The 21589-nt window shown below is 38.6% G+C and overlaps 1 protein-coding gene across 8 annotated transcripts in view; it reads left to right on the top strand.

Annotated features, from left to right (window-relative positions):
• AOPEP (aminopeptidase O (putative)) overlaps nt 1-21589 on the top strand; it is a 439006-nt gene that overhangs the window by 290927 nt on the left and 126490 nt on the right. For all 8 annotated transcript variants that reach the window (XR_005080838.2, XR_005080837.2, XR_005080836.2 and 5 more), the window contains 2 exons: nt 14713-14815; nt 15494-15601. Coding sequence is in view for 4 of the 8 variants with exons in the window: in XM_037133315.2 (XP_036989210.2) it covers nt 14713-14815; nt 15494-15601 (211 nt within the window). In the remaining 4 variants the exon portion in view is untranslated. The remainder of the gene's footprint in view (nt 1-14712; nt 14816-15493; nt 15602-21589) is intronic.

The following is a 21589-nucleotide window of genomic DNA, read 5'->3' as shown; positions in this document are numbered from 1 at the left end:
ACCTATAATAAATACTCAGCAAGTGTTAGGTACTGATCCTCTGGCACCTGGTAAATATTTGCCCAAGAAGTGCCAGAGAACACAAGGACATAGCCCCCACAGTCAGCTCCACTCTCTCTCCCAGCTTATTTTGGTTTCCTCATCCTGCCTTGTTCCCCACACCACCCTCCCCAAGGCTCTGAGCTGGCCGGTCCTATCTTTTATTCCTGCCACCCTTTCTTGGCAACCATAAAGGGCACCCTGTTCTTGTCTCTTCACCAGCCAGAGCCTGGAAACACCTTACTTTCCTCCCGATAAACTTACAATTGACAGGAGCATTTAAAAAGTTAATTTTACTAGGAATTAAAAGAACATTTTTTTTAAGTACAAGAGACTTTTAGCCAAGATGGAGGCATAGATAGACACACTGTGCCTCCTCACACAACCAAAAGAAGGACAACAAATTAAAAACAAAAAAGAGACAAAACGGACAGATGGTTAAACTGTATGGAATTCTTACAACCAAGGAGTTAAAGAGGAAACATTCATCCAGACCAGTAGGAGGGGCAGGGATGGGCAGTCAGGTAGAGAGGATTTGCAGCAAAGAGGCAGCTGGCAGACCAGGCAATCCAATATTTGATTGCAGATAAACTGGGAGGAACAACTGGGGAGTGAGACAGACTGTGCAACCCAGGATTCCATTGCAGGGAAATAAAGCCTCAAAACCTCTGACTGAAAAGAACTGTGGGGGTTGAAGTGGTGGGAGAAACTTCCAGCCTCACAGCAGAGTTCACTGGAAAGAACCACAGGGTCTTAGAACATCCACAACGCCACCCACCCAGGAATCAGCCCTAGAAGGGCCCAATTTTCTTCTGGATAGTGGAGAAAGTGACTGAAAGCTGGCAGAGAGCTGAACAGGTGGCTTTGTTGGCACAGTGATGTGGGTTGCCACAGCCTGGTGAACACCTAAGGCTCCACCCCTTACTGTGTAACGGGTATGCTGAGACCCCCCCAAAAAAAAGGTGCAAATGAAAGAACAGATCAAAGCTCCAGAAAAAAATACAACTAAGCAACAAAGAGAGAGCCAACCTATCAGATGCACAGCTCAAAACATCGGTAATCAGGATGCTCACAGAATTGGTTAAGTATGGTCACAAAATAGAGGAAAAAATGAAGAATATGCTAAGTGAAATAAAGGAAAATGACAGGGAACCAACAGTGACGGGAAGGAAACCGGGGCTCAAATCAAGAATTTAGACCAGCAGGAAGAAATAAACATTCAGCTGGAACAGAATGAAGAAACAAGAATTCAAAAAAATGAGGAGAGGCTTAGGAACCTCCAGGACATCTTTAAACATTCCAACACCCGAATCGTCAGGGTGCCAGAAGGAGAAGAGGAAGAGCAATGAATTGAAAAGTTATTTGAACAAATCATAAAGGAGAACTCTCCCAAATTGGAAAAGGACTTACAGGAAGTCCAGGAAGTTGGATCCAAGGAGGAACATACCAAGGCACATCATAATTACATTACCCAAGATTAAAATGAAGGAGAGAATCCTAGAAGCAGCAAGAGAAAAGGAGACAGTTACCTGCAAAGGAGTTCTCATCAGATTGTCAGCTGATTTCTCAAAAAAGACATTACAGGCGAAAAGGGGCTGGCAAGAAGTATTCCAAGTCATGAAAGGAAAGGACCTACATCCAAGATTGCTCTATCCAGCAAAGCTCTCATTTAGAATGGGAGGGCTGATAAAGTGCTTCTCAGATAAGGTCAAGTTGAAGGAGTCCATCATCACCAAGCGCTTATTATATGAAGTGTTAAAGGGACTTATCTAAGAAAAGATCAAAATTATGAACAGTAAAATGACAAGAAACTCATAACTATTAACAACCGAACCTTAAAAAAAATCCTAAGAAAACAGCTAGAATAGGAACAGAACCATAGAAATGGCGATCACATGGAGGGTTATGAGTGAGAGAGGGAGAGGGGGAAAAGGTACAGGGGACAAGTAGCATAGATGGTAGGTAGAAAATAGAGAGGGGGAGGGTAAGAATAGTATGGAAAATGTAGAAGCCAAAGAACTTACATGTATGACCCATGGACATGAACTAAAGGGGGGAAATGTGAGTGGGAGAGGGTGTGTGCAGGGCAAAGGGAAATAAAGGGGGGTGAATGGGACAACTGTAATAGCATAATTAATCAAATATATTAAAAAGTAAATAAAACATACAAGGATGTTTGGTTACAAATGAAAAGGATGGGAATAAAAGCAAAAACAATCTTTAAAAAATCTGAATGTTAATAAACTAATAGCTTGAGGTAAGAATTAAATTAGCAATGTTTCTAAGACAAATAGGGTCCTCATATGGTCCTTACCTAATAGCTTCTGGCTTAATCTCTGCATAAGGGCCATCCTGGTATCCCCTTGGGTTCTGCTCTATAGAGCTTCCATGGCTTCTATGCAGAATCTGACCACAGGTGTGAGAAAAAAATGTTCTTGCCTTTATGGCCTTGAAGAGTTCCTACCTGAGCTCCAACCACCAGCACTGGCTGATGCAACTTCTAAAGTGTCTACATTGCCTTTTGGAATTTCTACTCTCCACCCTTCATACCTCAGTCCTGGGATCCCCTCCACCCTATTCTTCCTGTGTGATTTTCTTTATTTGAAGTACACATGCTAGCCAGCTAGCTGTATAAACCATTGCTCTCCTTTCGTGACAAGAGGGTGTATACATGTGCCAGCATTTTCTGAAAAACTTTAGGGCTTTCGGCCAGCCAGAAACAGACTCTGCCCTTTCCTGTTTCAAAGGCCAGCTCCACCTCTCTGAGCTGCCCACTCAGTTCCTATTTCCTGTTAGAGAGACACTCTCAGCTCTCACTTCTTTTACCCAGCAAGGACAACAGACTTGTCCAGAGTAATTGAACTCAAATAACTCTCCCTGTTCATTTTTGTAGACCTTCTCTGGTTACTCATCACTGAGGTATTTCTAAGGGAGGGATAGAATTCTCCTCAACAGGCTCCTAATTACATACTTCTACTGTACATGGTATTTTAGTTTTGCAATAACATTTAGTAGGGTTTTTAAATATAGAAAACCATAAAAAAGAAATCAGTTTATAGTTACTGCTTAGACAACCATGATTTTTTAAAGATAAAAGTATTTAACAGAAAAACTCAGTTTAGAGAAGTATAAAATTCCATCCTCAGCATAAAATTGTGTACTCAACTGTCCATAGAAGCATTGCTTTTTTTTCTTCCTTTTTAAAAAATTCTGTTTATATTGAGGTAACTAACATAGATGTAACATTACATAAATTTCAGGTGTACAACATTCTAATTTGATATCTATGTACTCTTGCATGTTCACCATTAACAGTCTAGTTTTCTTTTTTTTAAATATAGCTAGATTTATTTGATTTTTTTAAGATTGTATTTATTTATCTTTAGAGGGGAAGGGAAGGAGAGAGGGAGAGAAATATCAATGTATGGTTGCCTCTCGTGTGTCCCCTACTGGGAACTGGCCTGCACCCCAGGCATGTGCCCTGACTGGAATCAAACCGTGATCCTCTGGTTCACAGGCCCATGCTCAATCCATTGAGCTATACCAGCCAGAGCTAGTTTTCTTATGTTACCATATATTTGACCCCTTTACCCATTTTGCTCTCCCCCACCTCTCCTCCTCCCCCACTAGTTACAGTTATTCTGTTGTCTGTATGTATGAGTTTGTTATTGTTTTGTTTATTTGCTATTTTTAAAATTTATATTCTGCATATGAGTGAAATCATATGGCTTTTATCCTTTTCTGTCCTACTTATTTCACATAATATGTGTATATATATATTTTTTATATAGCACATGCATACCACATCTTATTTATCCATTTATCTGTCATTGGACACTTAGGTTGTTTTCATATCTTTACTATTGTAAATAATGCTTCAGTGAACAGAGGGGTACTTATATCTCTTTAAAGTAGTGTTTTCATATTCTAGAAGCATTATTCTTAATAGCTAAAAATGGAAACAACTCTAATGTCCATCAGTAAATGAATGGATAAATAAAATATGTTTTATTCATGTGATATAATATTAATCAGCCATAAGAGGAATGAAGTATTGATGTATGCTACAAAAATGTACAAATCTTGAAAACATTTTGCTAAGTCAGCGATTTTCAACCTTTTTCATCTCATGGCACATGTACACTAATTACTAAAATTTTGCCACACACCAAAAAATATATTATTTCTTTTGCCAATCTGACAAAAAATAGGTATAATTTTGAATTATTCACACTGGACAGCTATTGTCGTGTTGGCTGTTGTCACTTTTTAAAATTTATGATGTAAGGGAAAAGAGGTCAGTGCCTTCATCAGGTATTGCATGTTTTAAAAAGTTTTGCGGCACACCAGTGTGCAGCACCATACAGATTGAAAATCGCTGTGCTGAGTGAGAGAAGCTAAACGCAAAAGGCCACGTGTTGTGTAATTCCCTTTATCTCAAATATCCAGGATAGGCAAATCCATAGAAATAAGAAGTAGATTAATGGTTGTTAGGAGCCGGGGGAGGGGCAAAATTGAAAGTGACTGCCAGTGAATGTGGAGTTTCTTTGGGGGGTGACAATAATGTTCTGGAGTTGGGTACTGGTGATGGTTGCACACCCTTGTAAATGTACTAAAACCCACTGAATTGTACATCATTAAATGGCAAATTCTATAATATGTGAAGTGTATCCTTCATGTATTAAAACAGATACCTCCTGGGTGTCCGTTTTAATGATAACAACCCTATAGAGATGATTTATTTCCAAGAAAGCACCCTTCAGATACAAGTATGTATGCACAAGTGTGTGTGTGTGTTGACTTTTTTCACTCCATGGAATGCCTTCCACTTTTCTCTTAATAATGTAATCCTTAGTATTTTGTTACAGGCACATGTAGGTCTCTTTTCATTTAGCTGCTGCATAATATCCCAGGATACGAATGTTTCATAACTATCTAACCATTTGTTAATCATTGGACACTTTGGGAATTTCTAGTTTTTGCTTTCACAAACAGTGCTGTGGCAAATGGTCTTATACTTACTGTGAGTGCACAGAATGGTAAATACAAGACCTAAATAGTATACAGTTGCCCGTGAGACTAGAAGAGAGCTGCTCTCCTATTTGTCCTGTATTACATCCTGGTGTATATTGGGCTTCAAACCCAGGCAAGCCCTCTATCTCCTGCCACCCTTCGCTGAGGAGGGAAGAGTCCTTCTTTAGCTGCCACAGACCATCTGCTCCTCTTTGAGTCATAAGATGAGACGAGCCTTCCCATTATCTCGGCACATAGCACCACACATGCTGTGGTGTTCAAAACGTGCTTCCAGCCTCCCTTGCAAAAAGGACCTAGTGTTTTGTCACATTTGCCTCTTTCTGGAATGAGGTCGTGGGGTTTTGATGCAGTACAAAATTTTTCCACATTTTTATCCTTTCTACTTTTGCTTCCTGTAATTTTCAGGTTTTCTATATTCCTGCACTCTGAATGTGTGTTCAGACAGACAGAATGTTTTCTTATGATCACCTGAGTCCTGGCTGGAGTGAGCGGTCCCTTTTAGGCTGGCTAATGAGGACACCAGTGTGGGTGTGTTGTGTATGTACCTGTTTTTCCTGCACGCTCTCCCCCAGAGTACTGTGCTGTAGCAGTGTAATGGAGTCTTGTATTGCTTGCTTCCTATACCTAATCTACTCCCAGATATGTGGTTGAATCAAATTCAGTTAAGATTCCTCTAATTTATTAGGTTTTTTCAAATCAAAATCACCCTTGATGCTGATTTATAAGGCCAAAGCTACATAGCAATCCAGTTGATTCCTCTACAGTATGTGTGAATAATGTTTTACTTTCAATTGCTGTAGCTTAAACATGTTCCAGGTTGTTTTACCTCCTAAAATTCTTGAGTACTATGGTCAAAAATGATCTTGAAAGTGATTTCTGCTTAACCTTCTCTTTCCCTGACAGTCACCCAGCTTCTAATTGTCCCCAGGACCCTGTGTCAGTGCTCCAGCAAGGAGCAGCACCCCTGTGGGAACAGCCCATCAGAGAGCCCTTGTCTACGGAGAGGGTCTGCCCAGCCCTCTTAGTCCTGACCTTCATTCAGAGTGGCGCAGGATTCACCTTGCTTCTCCCAGACACTCCACATATCTGAAGACCATCCTCTTTATTTTCCTGGTCACTAGGTCATAGGTTTTTGTAAACCTGTCATATGTATTGCAGGTTGGAAGAACATTTGCCTTCTTAAGCTTGGTCCTTTGTGTTCCCTTCACTGAATGGCTTTCTCCAAATGTGACACTGGAACTGAGCACAGCATTGTGTTTGACGTTATACTTGTGAAAAATGCAGTAGGACTATGATTGCTTCTCTTTATCTGTGTAGTCCAGAAAAGACAAGACAAGCACTAATTAAGTTGGATGCACTTATATAATATCCTCAAGTTCCATCCATGTTGTCACAAATGGCAATAGTTCATCCTTTTATGGCTGAGTAGTATTCCAATGTATATATGTAGTATATATGATATATATATACACACACACATATATATCATATATACTACATCTTGTTTATCCATTTATATATTATATTTCTTTTTTAAACACAGTATCATACCCTTTCTCATGGCAGTTTTACCACTCCAATTCCCATACAGTTTTCCCTTTAGCAACATTCACTGAGTGCTTCCCATGTGCCAAACACTGTTCTAAGCACTCTAGATATATTATCTTGTTTAATCCCGAAAATGGCCCTATGAAATAGGTGCTAGTACCATCTTCCTTCCCACTTGATAGATGAGGAAATAGATGCATGGAGGTTGTGGGCCATGTTCCCACTAGTAAATGGCAGAGCTGAGGTGAAAGCAGAGGTAGCTCTGGCTCCAGAGCGCAGCTCTCAACCCCAGCTCCCCTCCCTCTCGAACCCCCTCCCTCCCCCGCAGTGATCCCCGCTGCATCCTCATTGCTCCTGTCCTCCCACCCACCATCGTGTTTATTGTTTCAAAAGCCACATCGGTCACCTCTGGCTGTATCTTGAATTTACAGACAGTTTAATATATTATACTAAATATTTTTCATAGGTAAATGCCTAATTTTAAAAACCCCTCTGTCCTTATTAACTATTGTTTGTTAATTTTATTATTGGATCTTCGCCCCAGCATGTGGTGGTTTCTGTTCTTGAGGATGGATGCTGTCAATCAACCAGCTAAACTCCTATCTTTGACTCTTATGCAAATCTGTTAAGCTAATGAGTCATCATTCCTTGAATATAGCCCTAAGGACTCTCTCTCCTGGTTATAGCAAGTAATTAATCAACAGCCTTGGGGTTCTGTTTTTTAACCTTCTGTAAAGCCATGAAACAGCCACCACATACTTAACCATTCTGCCAGCTGCCTGATGCCCACAGTGAATTTCTGTAAGTGGTCCCACGATCCCATGCTAACTCCTACAGTTAATCATGTTCTCTTCAAAGATAGCTCACAAACTATCTGTCCAATAACCAAGTCATGAATTGTGCCTCCCCTCCTCTTATCCCCTCTTTCTTTACAAATCAGAATAGCTTTTATCTATCTCCATCAGCCCCTTTGCCATTGTCTTTCTGATTTGACCCCTCAGAGGTCTGTGATTGCAGGTGGAAGCTTTCTACCATTGTGGCTTGTTGCTCTCCTGAGCCTGGGTCAGGACCCCTCTAAAGGATGCAGGAGCCCTATCCACTTGTACCAAGCATCAGTTTCTGCATGCGGAGCTATAGTTCCATAAAAATGCTCATTCTACCACGTGCAGTTTGAAAATCTTTCTCCTTGGCAGAAATAAAAAAATAAAAATGTTGAAGCAAAGTGGGAGTCAACTAGTTCTATTCACTCTGTCACCTCCTAACATCTGGTCTTCCTTAAGCTCCAGATATTACTTCAAAAGCCCTTTGTGTTGTCCTGGGTATTCTCCATTAACATCGGCTCATTCTGAATTTTGCCTTCCTGGCAACAATTTTACAGCTTCCTGGCACTTATATTTAGCTTTGGTTTTTTCCTTCTCTCGTATTCCCCCTTTCATCTTTTGAACACGTCCTTTGAAAATCCACGTTATTGGGAACTTACTGCGCAGTCATGTTGGTGTCTTTGCTGTCCATTTTCTTCTTTGTCTCCTTTGAAAATGTGTCCATATTATCTCTTGCTATGTTGAATGTGGTAATATATTGCTCAGACCGTTGTATTAATCTGTTCCTTGTTTTTTCTCTGTTTGGGATTGTGTTTCTCAGAGAGTAATTTTTGTATTATGACTGTTCAAACCATGAGGATTATTTTGGTTTTGTACTGATGCTCATTTCTTCCTGCTTTTCTAAGTGTCTTATTTTATTTTCCTACCCTGCTTATCAAAATTTGCAGAGTTTCTTCCCATTTTCCATAGTCCTGCTAACTAGTGTCTTTGCTTATCACCACTCTTCAGCAGCTGACCTCTCCTGCCATAGGTTCTACACACTGGCTCCTTCTACCATCAGAGGACAGAATATACCTTCTTCACTTTCCTCTGACTCCTTTGAGAGATGCCTCCTTCTGTCTCAAATCATTTCAGCAGTTGCCTTTTTCAGCACCACAGTGATATCCTGCTGTGTCTGCTATAGGGTAGTGGTGCCCAGTGAGATAAAACTTTATGCTAAATTCACTGGAAAAGTACACAATCAGTCAACCTTGCCAAATACCAGTAGCTTCAGTACAATACAACTTCCTTACTTAAAGGTCTGTGCCTTTTGTCCAGTTCTCTGTGGTAGCACCATCCAAGAGCAAGTCCGTGGCCAGTGTTCATTATGCAAATTTTTAGATAGAAAATTTCAAAAACAAGTGGAGGCTATAAAACTCATGTACTTTTAGTTATTCTGCCTCCATTTTTTAACCACAATTTTAGTAACTTCTTCACTGAATTGTGTAGACTGTGGGGTGTCTGCGTAAGGAATATACCTAGGCCTAACTTACCAGAACTTTAAGCAAACTCTAAATGTGTTCCTTCTTTTTATTTGTTTTCTGATTATAACATGGTACAGAGCAGGCTTAAAGGCCAACTCTGAAGGGGTTTGCATTCACAATCAGGGGTCTCGAAAATGGAGGGTGTAAGGCTACACTGATGCGTCATGTCTGTCTTTTTAACTTTTTATTTTGGAATAATTTTAGACTCAAGACATTATCAGAATAGTAGAGAGAGTTCCTGTGTGCCCTTCACCCAGTTTCCCTCAATGATGACATCATATATACATAACTATATGGTGATGTGTTTTTAACGTCTCTGCCTATGAGAGGAAGAGCTGGCACTCCCTGGACCTTAGTCTGTGATTCATTATGATGATAAAAGTACATTGATATTATGTACTAAATGCCAATGGGAACTCTGGCTAAGTTTCTTAGATGTTATAGCATTATAGACAAAGGAACTGGGCTTCATGGGGCTGTGTGTCTCACTTAAGATTACTTGGCCTGTAAGAGTCAAGATTCATGCCCAAACTCTTAGTCAGTGTGTTATGCTGCTTCACCTGTAGGTCTTACTTGTGCATTTGGAGCTCAGATGAATACCCTGAGGCCAGTGCCTGCACAAAGGTAGTTTCTAGCTGCTGCCATTATTGTGGGTGAGTGAGGCCCTGCTCCCGGACTGTCAAACCTTGTGGGACAGCTGTGACTGATACATGGACAGAGATGTTGAAATGCTGATAGTCTTTCTGTCTCATTTTTGGGATGCCTAGTCCCTGGCTCAAGCAAAAAGTAGAGTTTATGGAGGAAGATATCTTGTACCAATGAGTACAGGGTAGAGAATGCAGGCAGACAGTCCATGTGGGCTATGGCAGAGCAGTAGATGTTCAGACCCCAGTGGATGCATCTGTGCACCTTTCAGGGGCATTATCCCAAATCCCACCAGAATCAGTCCTTTTTTCAAGAGGTTGGATTCCAAATCACTGGGTATCCATTGTCACTGTCAGCACTCTTTAAATATTCCTATTTCTTCTGGGAGTGCAGTGGGAAAGGAAGGAGGTAGGCAGGGAAGGTCATGCTAATCTCAGTTGTTATACTTGATGCCAGGTACAACAGAAACCAAGGGCATTTCAGCCCAAACAACCATGTAACTTGATCTCCCGCATTCCATGTATTCCAGCCAAGGATAAACACTGGGGAATAATGTCTAAGAAATGCTTAACACTTTCATGTTTACAAAGTGCCTTCATGTTACCTGAGCCTCATCCCACTTCTTACAGGTGAGGAAGCTCCATTCCATGAAGGGTAAGCAACATGTCTGTGGTTTTCCACTTAGTATTTGGCACAACCAAGTTGGGGACCTGGATCTTGATGAGGCCTATGAATGCAGTAAATGACCTCAGTGTTCCAAGGACTCTGGTTCCAGCTCAATTCTTCCACTAGTTAGTGCTGTGGTTGTATCAAGGCCTCTTTTTCCTCCACTTTTAAATGGGCTTAATCATAGCACCTGCCCCATCAGTTTCTTGTAGGGGGCAGAAGGCCACGATACATGAGAAGAGCTTGGTGGGATATGTGGCACAAAGCAGTTATGGGAAATGGTTGCTGTTAGTTTGATTCTTTATCTTTTAGGAATGAATCTACCTATAATTCATAGAATAGTAAGCAATACTGACTTAAACAAATGGGGTTTATTTTTCTTAAACAGTAATCAGTTTGAAGGCAGGCAGTCTTGGGCAGCCAACAGCTGAATGATGTCATCAAAGACTATTTGCTTTCTTTCATTCCACCTGGTCTCCATAGCATATTGATTTGCTGATTCGTAGTTGCAAGGTGGCTGCCACAGCTCCATCTACCATAATTGGGGGGAAGAGGTGCAGTACCAATTATTTTTTCCTTTTGTAAAGAAAGCAAAAGCTATCCCAGAACTTCACTTCCAACCACAGTAGATACCTGCTTTTGCCTCATTGGCCTGGTCCATATCTTCCAACTATTTGTAGCCGCAAGAACACTTGGAAAGTGAGCATTTAACTTTTCAAATTTGATCATATATGTGGCAAGGAAGAAGGTGGATGAAACTGGGGATAGATTAAGCCAATTGTACTTGCCACAGTTCTTCCTGACTCTCACAATATTATTTTTAAAAGGTATTTCATTGGTTGCCAGATATATGAGGTTTAGTTAATCCCAGGCATGTGTTCATGGCACATGAACAGCAAAGCCCCTTTTCTAGATTGACTCCCTTTTAGTCTCACAAAATGTATACTGTTTTGTGTGCATCTATTTTTCTTAACCTTTTAATTAAAGTATAACATACATACTCTGAAGTACACAGATATTTCTAGATGGTTTAATAGATTTTTACTATTTATGCTTATGAAGGCACCACTCTGATCAATATTTGGAATGTTCCCAGCATCCCCAAAATCTTCTTTTCCCCCACTCTGTCAATACTCCCTCCAAAAGGTAACCATTCTTCTGATCTCTATCCCCATAGCGCTGTTTTGCCTGTTCTTTGACCCCATCTAAATAGAATTGTACATATATATGTGTAGACAGCAGTTTACCCCCACTCCATTATCCATGCATTCCAAGAGCCCCCAATGGATGCCTGAAAGCATAGACAGTACCAAACCCTACATATACTGTTTTCTTCCATGCGTACACTTAAATGAAGCGCTTTCTGGCTTCTCTAGCATGTCTGAATTGCTGTCAATACTACTCTTGTGCTTTGGGGCCATTATTAAGCAAAATAAGGGGAACCCAGCACTGTGATACTGTGACAGTTGATCTGATCACAGAGAAGGGTACAGAGTGCCTAAGGCAGGGAGCACATAATAATGTGGATACGTTGGACACAGAGGTGATTCACACCCCAGGTGTGACAGAGTGGGAAGGCCATGAGATTTCACCAAGCTACTCAGAGCAGCATGCAATATGAAAGTTATAAACTATTTACTTCTGGAATTTTTTATTTAATATTTTTGGACCTCGGTTGACCATGGGCAACTGAAATTACGGAAAGCAAAACCATGGGTGAGGGGAAACTGCTGTACTTTTTGGGGTGTGACTTCTTTCACTTGCCTGTGAGAGTCATCTGTTCCCACATGTAGTGGAAGTTCATTAGTTCATTTGTTTCCTGCTTTCTCTCTGTGCAGACCTGAAATAAGTGGCATTGTGAGAACCAGAGTAGCACAGCCCTTTTTCACTCGTGGAGCGCTGCAAAGGTTGCCTGGGCACTGCTCCCCAGCACCACATCTACTTTAAAAGGAATCTCTAGGGGATTTCTACATTTGCCTTGGATGCTGTCAGCATAAAGGAATTTGCTTGAACACATCTTCATTTGGAGAGGGTAGAAGGAAAGAATAAGTGAGTGATGCTTTCTGGAAGGACATTTTTAGGCAAAGGAAATAAAGCACCAACTAAAAGCATCATTAGGAACTTGAGCCTAGAAATGAGCCTTCAGCACAGAGATTTACATCTGTCTTCTGGACCCCACCCTTCTATTAGTCTAATTCAGAGCTCAAGGGCTTAAGAAATTTACAGCAAGCCTGTCTGTCTTGAGCCTGGGAAAACTGGTTTGAATCAGGTTCTGAGAAGCCTTCCTCCCTGCAAGGCTGTGGCTGGTGGGCTTTCCCTATCAAAGCCAGTGTGGTTTTCTTTATAAAAACACTCAACCCCAGGACAAACTTGAGAAGAGGAATAAAGCTGATGCTTTTCAATACAGTCTTGAATGAAGATGAAAGGGACTAGTTATTCCTACAAGCATAGTCATGTAGCTAAGTCAGTGATCAAGTAGAAAAACTGAAACTACACACTTTGCTCTATTGGCTGCTTGTCCCAGGCCCTGTCTGTGTTTGCTGGGGTAATGTACCGAACTGTCCAGCAGAGATTTAATCGGAGGGTCTTTGCTTGGCAGTTAGAGCACACTGCAAAGGGGTCCATTTGGCAAGCTGACTTATCCTCAGGCAATTCTTTTAGGTCCAACATCCTCGCATGTTGTGTTTGTGGATGTATGGGATTAAGTGAAAGAACAGCCTAAATCCATTGCCTTTAACATCAGATGACCAACCTTGAATTTAGCAGTATTTATCGCTAACGACTTTATAATATTTTATTATTAAGTTTATTGAATATTTTATGTATCCCTGGCTCTTACCAGGGATTTTACATACATATTTCCATTATTCCCCATAGGACCTGGGAAGATAGGTAGGATGACTTCCATTTTGCAAGTAAATAAATTGAGGATTAAAAAAATTAACTAAACTTCTAGTAAGTAACAGGCATAAGAAGTAAGGTTGAAATTCAACATGCGGTCTCCTCAAGTCCAAAAGCTGTGTCACTTATACTTATACCACACTACCATCTAAAAATAACCACTGGCCTTTCTGACATGCTGGTACTCTCAGGAGCCTTTGAGTTCCACTCAGGTCAGTATGTACTCTTCAGTGTTTGTCCAGCAAATGACTGGCTGCAGAACAGCTGAAAGCTGCAAATACCTTGTCACATAGTTTAACTTTAGCTGGTTGTTGAAGCTTCACTATAACACAATTATATTTTATTAAAAGGACTTTAAAAATATTTAAAGTCATAGAGCATAACAGAAAGCACTCTAATAGATAATAAGGAGTCATTGGTTTTGGTCCTAATGTTACCACAAATCAAAACAAGCCATGAGAACTTGGATGAAGACTTAATTCCTATGTGCCTCACTTTTTCTTGTTTATGAAATGAGGAGATTGAAGTATGTGGTCATGAATGTCCATACCTGTTCTCAAAACATGGGCTTCTGTAACTTTAGTTTTTGTTTTTGTGATTCTAAAATGACTTCAGAGTATAATACTTCTTTTAAATTTTGTTTTTATCTTTCAATTACAGTTGACATTCAATACCATATTAGTTTTAGCTATGTAGCATAGTGGTTAGACATTTGTATAACTTTAAAGTAATTTTTTATCTTTATTGTATGTTTTCCCATTACTATTTTGTCCCCTTATGTCCCCCTCACCCCAGCAATCACCACACTGTTGTCCATGTCCATGGACAGTTATGTAACTTTCAAAGTGATTCTCCCATTAAGCCTTGCACCCACCTGACATCTTGTAGCATTATTACAATATTATTGACTACAGTCCCTAAGCTGTACCTTATATGCCCATCACTATTTTATAACAGCCAATTTGTACTTCACCTCTTTCACCCAATCCCCCCACCCTCCTCCCATCAGGCAACCACCAGTTTGTTCTCTATATCTATGAATTTGCTTCTGTCTTGCTTGTTCATTAAATAAATGTTTCTTAAAGTAGCCTCATTATTAAACACAAATCAAGAGAATTGAATTACATGGGGTTTTCAAAAATTTTTGAAAAGATGTAAGTTCTTTACTCTTCAAAGTAAAACACATTTTCCATTGCATTTTTCAGTCCATCATTCCCACCAAAAGAAAAGTGCATAGGTTCTTACACAATGCACACTGGAGCTTGGATTCCTTGAGGGTCTAGCAAGCATTAATCTCAGATAAGATGATATAAAATATTGCCAATGGCCAGCCTCAAGTTGCCAACCCAAATATAAATCATTCCTTGTTCAGTATATACATTTATAATGTAAACTGTTTTAAATTATACCTGGTACTGTTGAATAGAATTAAGGCACTGTTGAGCAACTCCGAAAATAAGACTAGGATGATATGATGGTCTAGTTAGTTTAAAATGTGCTATACTTAAAAAAAAACTTTTACTGCATCATTTTAGACCCAATAAAGAGAAAACTGGCCATATGAGTGACTCAGGATCATCTGTTATCAAACGTGGGCTCAACCCAGAGAAGGTCTTCATGCAGGTTCATTATTTAAAGGTAAGTGCATCTAAGTGACAGAAGCCAGTTATTATGGTCAGGCAGTTTTTTGGTTATACACATAAACAGAGAAGATTAGTATTTAGTAACATGGTTGGGGCAAAACAAACAAAAAAAAAACCCTACATTGTAATGACATTTGACTGGATAGATATCTGCTTATCCAATAATTAAAACACTTTATACCCCCAAAATAGGCATGAGTCAAAGGAACCTGAATGATTTCCTGCCCTGTATCTCCCTTCTCCCTGCCTCATGTCAGCTTCGAAGAGCAGAATCTTAAAATTGCTGTCATGTTAGAATATATGCTGTCATGTCACTAGAATGTAGGAATAAGAAGGAATTTTTTGAGTTGTAAAGTTCTTTCCTAATTGCTGAGGGAGAGAGAAGCCAAGCCCCTCTGTCCTTCTGGTCTGTGATGAGGGTCCAGATTTCATGTAAATCGAGAAAAAATGAAAACGGAAATGCCCAGATGAATTGAAAGCATAGCAGTTGATCCTTAATTTCTAGGCCCAACCCCATTGGTAAGAATATAAAGGGCAGCCTGGAACACGTCAGATGGAGCATTCTAGGTGCGCACAAAGTGCTTGTGGGTAAGTTAGAGTTGATTGTGTAAGCATTTTTCTGATAAACCTATGATAGTCATCTTTTTTACTTCTACTTCTTCCTTTCTTCTAGGGCTATTTTCTTCTCCGGTTCCTTGTTGGAAGACTTGGACATGACACCTATTTTTCATTTTTAAGAAAATTTGTTCACACATGTCATGGGCAGTTGATTCTTTCCCAGGTAATTTGTGAGTTCTCATGAGTGTGATACACAGTTGGTGGGGGTGTGGCATGTGGGGACTAGATGATGTAAGCATTAAAAAGTGGGGGAAAGATTTACGATTTAATGCAGTGGGGAAAATGGGAAGCTAATGAAGTGGACACAGGGAAGTGTTGTTTTAGAGAGGTGATCTCCCTCCAGTTTCAAGATATCCGTGACCAAAAGCTGTCTTGTGCACAGTGATATGGATAGTTGCATCTTAAGTGACCTTAAAAACAAAAATAAGAAAGAAATCTTGTTCCTCTACCTGGAATGATCTTTGCAAGGTTGGCTCCTTCTTATCCTTTTGTCTTGGCCTAAATACCACACTCTCGGAGTCACCCCAGCTAATCATATCTGCATCCACCCTGTCACTCTCTACCCTTTGCCTTTTTATTAGCCTTCATTGTCATTGCTAGTGCATTATTTATAATTATATTTTCATTTAAAGTCACTTATTTTTTCCTATCTCCTCCATCCTATGTATAAACTCAGCAAGGCCGGACCGTGCTTTTCATTGAGTCAGTACATAGTATGTAGTTGGCACACAGTTTGTACACCATATATATTTGATAAACCATTGTATTAACAAGACCCACTGAAATACTCAGATGGCCGGATCTCAAAACTATCAGAGAAAGCATGTCAGCTTATATAAGTGTGTGGCCAAGGTGCACATAGGAATAAGAAAGTTAACAAAGGGGGACCTGCTCTGGAAACACTGCTTGTAGCTAGCTGATAAGAGTAGAAGATGTAGCCTCAGCTCAGATTGGATTGATGGGTTTCTTTAAAAAAAAAAAAGATTTTATTTATTTACCTTTAGAAAGCGGGGAAGGGTGGGAGAAAGAGAGAAACATTAATATATGAAAGATACATTCATTGGTTGTCTCTCACATGCCCCCAACTGGGGACCTGGCCTGCAACCTAGGTGTGTGCCCTGACTGGGAATTGAACTGGCAGCCTTTTGGTTCACAGGTTGGTGCTCAATCCACTGAGCCACACCAGCCAGGGATGGGTATTTTGGGTGTTTGACATTCGTGCTCTTATGCAGTTTGGGGTCATATTGTCCACAATGTCAGATATAAGTGATGTGCAAGTATAATCTGAATACATGGAGAGATCATGAGTGTGCTGGCTTTTCCTCATCTCCACATTCCTTTTATTTTTTTTTTGGTTAGGGAAAAGGGGCATATATGTGGAAAGGCCACTTGAAAACTGGCTCAGAGGCCATATGCTTGGTTGACTGATTAGATGAAATTCCTACTGCTAAAACCCACTTCTCCCAATATCCTGCAATGTTAAGTGAGTGCATTGTATTTACTGTGTATCTGAGGTTCTGATTTCAACTTCCCTTAGAATACTTAGTGTTCTCTCCACCAAATCATTCAGTTTTTCTTTCATCTCTTTCAAATAAGTTTTATGTTTTTGTAAAAGCTTTATTGAGATATAATCCATATACCATAAAATTGACCAGTTTAAAGTATATAAGCCAGTGGTTTTTTTTCAAATATACACAAGGTTGTGCCATTATTACTACTATGTAATTTCAAAACATTTCCATCATCCTTCAAAGAAATCCCTGCCAATTAGCAGTCACTCCTCTTTCCCACCCTCCTCCGCCCCTGGCAACCATTAACCTGCTTTCTGTCTATAGGGATTTGCCTCTTCTGGACATTTCATATAAATGGAGTCATATAATACAGGGTGGGGCAAAAGTAATTTTACAATTGTGAGTATATAAAACACAGGTTATTATTGTATTATTTATTAGTTACTGTATTATTTATTTCTATTACACTGTAAACATACTTTTGCCCACCCCTGTATGTAGAACTTTGTGACTGGCTTGTCATTCAGTTACTGTTTTCAAGGCTCATGTTGTATCATGTAAAAGTACTTTATTCTTTTTTTATTTTAATTTTTACTTTTTATAATTGTGGTAAAATATAAAATTTACCATTTCACCCATTTTTAAGTATGTAGTTCAGTGTATTAAGTGCATTCATACTGTTGTGCAACCATTACCACCAGGCCTACAGAATGTTTTGCTCTTCCCACATTGCACTTGTAGCCATTAAACAGTGATTCCATATTCTTCCCTCCCCACAGTCCCTGGCAGCCACCCTCCTACTTTCTGTCTCTATGAGTTTGACTACTCTAGGGACCTCATATAATGGCATCATACAGTATTTGGCCTTTTCTGTCTGGCTTATTTTGCTTAGCATGATGTCTTCAAGGTTCATCCATCTTGAAGCATGTGACAGAATTCTTTTCCCTTTTAAGGCTCAATATTTCATTATACACACACACACACACACACACACACACACATAGACACACACACACCACATTTTCTATGTCCATTCATCTGTTGATGGATGCTAGGGTTGTTTACACGTTTTGGCTCTTGTGAATAATACTGCTTTGAACATTATTATACAAATATCTTTTGAAGTCACTGCTTTCAATTTTTTTGAGTATAGATCCAGAAATGGAATCACTAGATTATATGATAATTCAATGTTTTGAGATATTGCCTTACTGTTTTCCACATTGGTTGCACAATTTCACGTTCTCACCAGCAATGTACAAGGGTTCCAGTTTCTCCACGTCTTCATCCACACTTGTTGCTTTCTACTTTTTAAAAGATTTTATTTATTTATCTTTAGAGGGGAAGAGAAGAAAAGAGGGAGAGAAATATTAATGTATGGTTGCCTCTCATGCATCTCCTGCTGGGAACTGGCCTGCAGCCCAGGCATGTGCCCTGACTGGGAATCAAACTGTGGTTGTTTGGTTCACAGGCCCGCGCTCAATCCACTGAGCTGCACCAGCCAGGGATGTTTTCTATTTGTTTGATAATAGCCATCCTAGTGAGTATGAAATGGTATCTCATTGTTGTTTTAAATTGCCTTTCTCTGATAGCTAATGATGCTGGGTACTTTTTTCATGGGTTTACTGGCTGTTTGTATATCTTCTTTGGAGAAATGTTTATTAAGATCATTTGCTGATTTTTTAATATTGATTGTCTTTTATTACTTAGTTGTAAGAGTAGTTTATGTATTCTAGATTCAAGTCCCTTTTCAGATTATGATTTGCAAATATTTTCTTCATTGCCTAATTGAAAATCATGAAGATGTAATCATAAAGAGTTTTATGGTTTTCACTCTTACATTTAGGTCTCTTAACTATATTGAGTTAATTTTGGGGTATGGTATGAGTTAGATGGTCCAACTTCATTTTTTTGCATGTGAATTTCCAGTTGTCTCATGACCATTTGTTGAAAAGACTATTCTTTCCCTCCCTGAATTACCCTTATTGATAATCACTTGACCATGAATGTAAGAGTTTATATCCAGACTCTCAGTTTTATTCCATATTTAGTTCCTTATGCCAGTACCACAGTAAGTTTGGAAATTACTGCCTTTTTAACTGACATATATTTTTAAAACTTTAAGAAACAAAGGAAAGTACAAAGAAGAGTGTAAATTATTATTCAAAACTCTACCACCCATAAAACCTAAAATTAATATTAGGTAAATGCCACTCTGTCTTTTTCCTTCTCTTTATAGGTACATACGATATGTGTACATGTATCTGTGTCTCTGTGTTTATAGTATATGTGTGTGTACACATTTGTAGGTACAAAGATATATTTAGAAGTAAGTTTATAAAAAATAATTATATAATATTAGCTTTTTAATAAAATGTTTTAAATTTTATTTTACTTAAATTTAATAAATGAAAAAGAAAGTAAAGTGAATATAAAGGGCTTTCTTGAACTTCATATAAATCTAAGAGATATTGTTTCCTAAAATATTCTTATGTGGTTAAAAAAACACTATTGCAAAGCAATCTTTAGATGTTAAAATTCTTTTTTTTCTTTAGCTATATATTCTAATTTTAGAAAGCATGATTAACTTTTGTAAAAGATAATGAAATCAGCAGTTACGTACTTTTACTACTTTCCCCACAATTCTAAACTTTCATTAGTTAATATTTGCATAGTTTAGGTTGAGATTAATTATAGTATATACTGTAACCACAGTTTTCACAGTTATAGAGTCTTAGCTCTGTATTTAAAGGATTTCAGTATTCACCATAGTCACTTTACCATACTTCTGTACTCTTGAATTTTTTATTTTCATTCAACTTTTTGTTGGCTGAATTTTGTTATCAAATTGGTGTTTAACTTGCAGACTCACTGGTCCTGTGATGTCTGCGCTCTTATGTGCTTGAGAATGTTTGCTTATTGCCATTATATTTGATTTATAAACTGGCTGGGCATAATATTCTTGGGTTGCATTTTCATTTCCTTGGAACTCTGTGGATATTGCTCAGCTGCCTTCTGGCATTAAATACTGCTCTTGAAAATTTGAAGTCAGCTTACTTTTCCCTCTATACATACCACTTAGATGCCAGAAGAATTCTCTCATTATCTTTGACATTTAATTGCAGATAAAAATAATTTAGAAAATGGCTTGGTGTCCATGAATCTATATCATTGTTTTTCCTATAAAACAGTGTATAATTTTTGGTTATAGCTTGTATTTTCCTTCTTTCACTGAAATTGTCTTAATTACATCGTTGAACACATTCTCTTTTATTTTTCCCTTGCAGATGACCAGTTATCCATATGTTGTATTACCTTTGTCCTCCATACTTGTTATTTTCTAATTGCATTTGTCTTTTTATTCTTCATGGCATGTATTTATCTCAAGCAACATTATTATTTTTATTATAACATTATTATTTTTTCTTTAATGTCTGTTCTTTGTTGTTTCTATTTTATTAATGTCCTTATTAATACATTTTATTAATGTCCTTTATTAATACATTGGCATTATTTAGGTCCTTAATTTATTTCTTTTGCTTTGCAATCTCATTTTTTGTTTTATTTTGTTGTTTTGTGATCTTTGAGCTTTCATTTTACTGAGTCTATGTTGTTACTATGATCTTATGTTAATTTATTTTATAGTGTAATGCATTCATGGAGAATTGTTTTCTGCTTCTTGGACTATATTTTCTTTAACACTGGATTCTTTTTCTTTATGTTGTGCTTTTTATTTCTGCCATACTTCTTGCTCATCCTCAGCACCAGTAACACTGTTTTGACCCTTTATTTATGCTCATATGTATTGGAATATTATCCTTGATTTCTCTCCCATCTCTTCTTAGACATGTCTTTCTTCCTTTCTAAGCTACAGTTTGAAGTTTGGATTTTGTGCATGGGGGGGGCCCAGGGAAAGAGCTCCATGGAGCTGTATGCAGCCTTTGTTTCAAGAATTTGGCTTCTTTAACTAAAAATTTTGTTAAATGTACCCAGTCAAGATTCACTTTACCTAATTTGGATGCAGCTTATTTCTGTTCCACTACAGCTACTTCCTCAATTAATACTGTTCCACTAATTCAGCTTGGAGCTCTAGAACCTACACAGTTCACCAGAGTATCATCCTCAGTTGTTTATTTCCCAACTACTACTCATCTTTTTCCAACAAACATTTCCAGTCTTTCCCAGGCAAAAAAGAGGAAAGATAAAGATATTCCTGTTTCTTTCCAAACATGTGGGTGGTATATGGGAGAATTTTCAGAGTTTGGACAATTCACCAGTCCCATTACTGCTAATCATGAGGTTGGAAATGGTGCAGAAGAAAGGTTGGAAGCTGTATTGGATTCTTGTATCTCTTTCCTTAGTTGCCTCTTTTAAATTTATACCACAAGGATGTACTTCTTTCCTTGTTTAAAAGATGCTGGTGAAGTTTTTGCTGATTTTTAAGTGGATTGTGTTTTTGTTTATATTGCTAATTAATTTTATTTATAGTATTAACAATACTTATGAGGAAGGCTATGGACCAGTTTCTTTACTCAGAAGTCCCTCAATTCCTTCTTTTTAAAATTTACTTCTTGACTTACAGCCAAGAGGCATAGGTAGACACACTGTACCTCCTCGCACAACCAAAAGAAAGATAATAA

This window comes from Artibeus jamaicensis, unplaced genomic scaffold (assembly GCF_021234435.1).
Source record: "Artibeus jamaicensis isolate MK-2021 breed Jamaican fruit bat unplaced genomic scaffold, CSHL_Jam_final scaffold_1964, whole genome shotgun sequence".
Taxonomy (NCBI): Eukaryota; Metazoa; Chordata; class Mammalia; order Chiroptera; family Phyllostomidae; genus Artibeus; species Artibeus jamaicensis.
The sequence above is the reverse complement of the archived record's forward strand: the minus strand, read 5'-3'. Positions and strand labels throughout refer to the sequence as shown.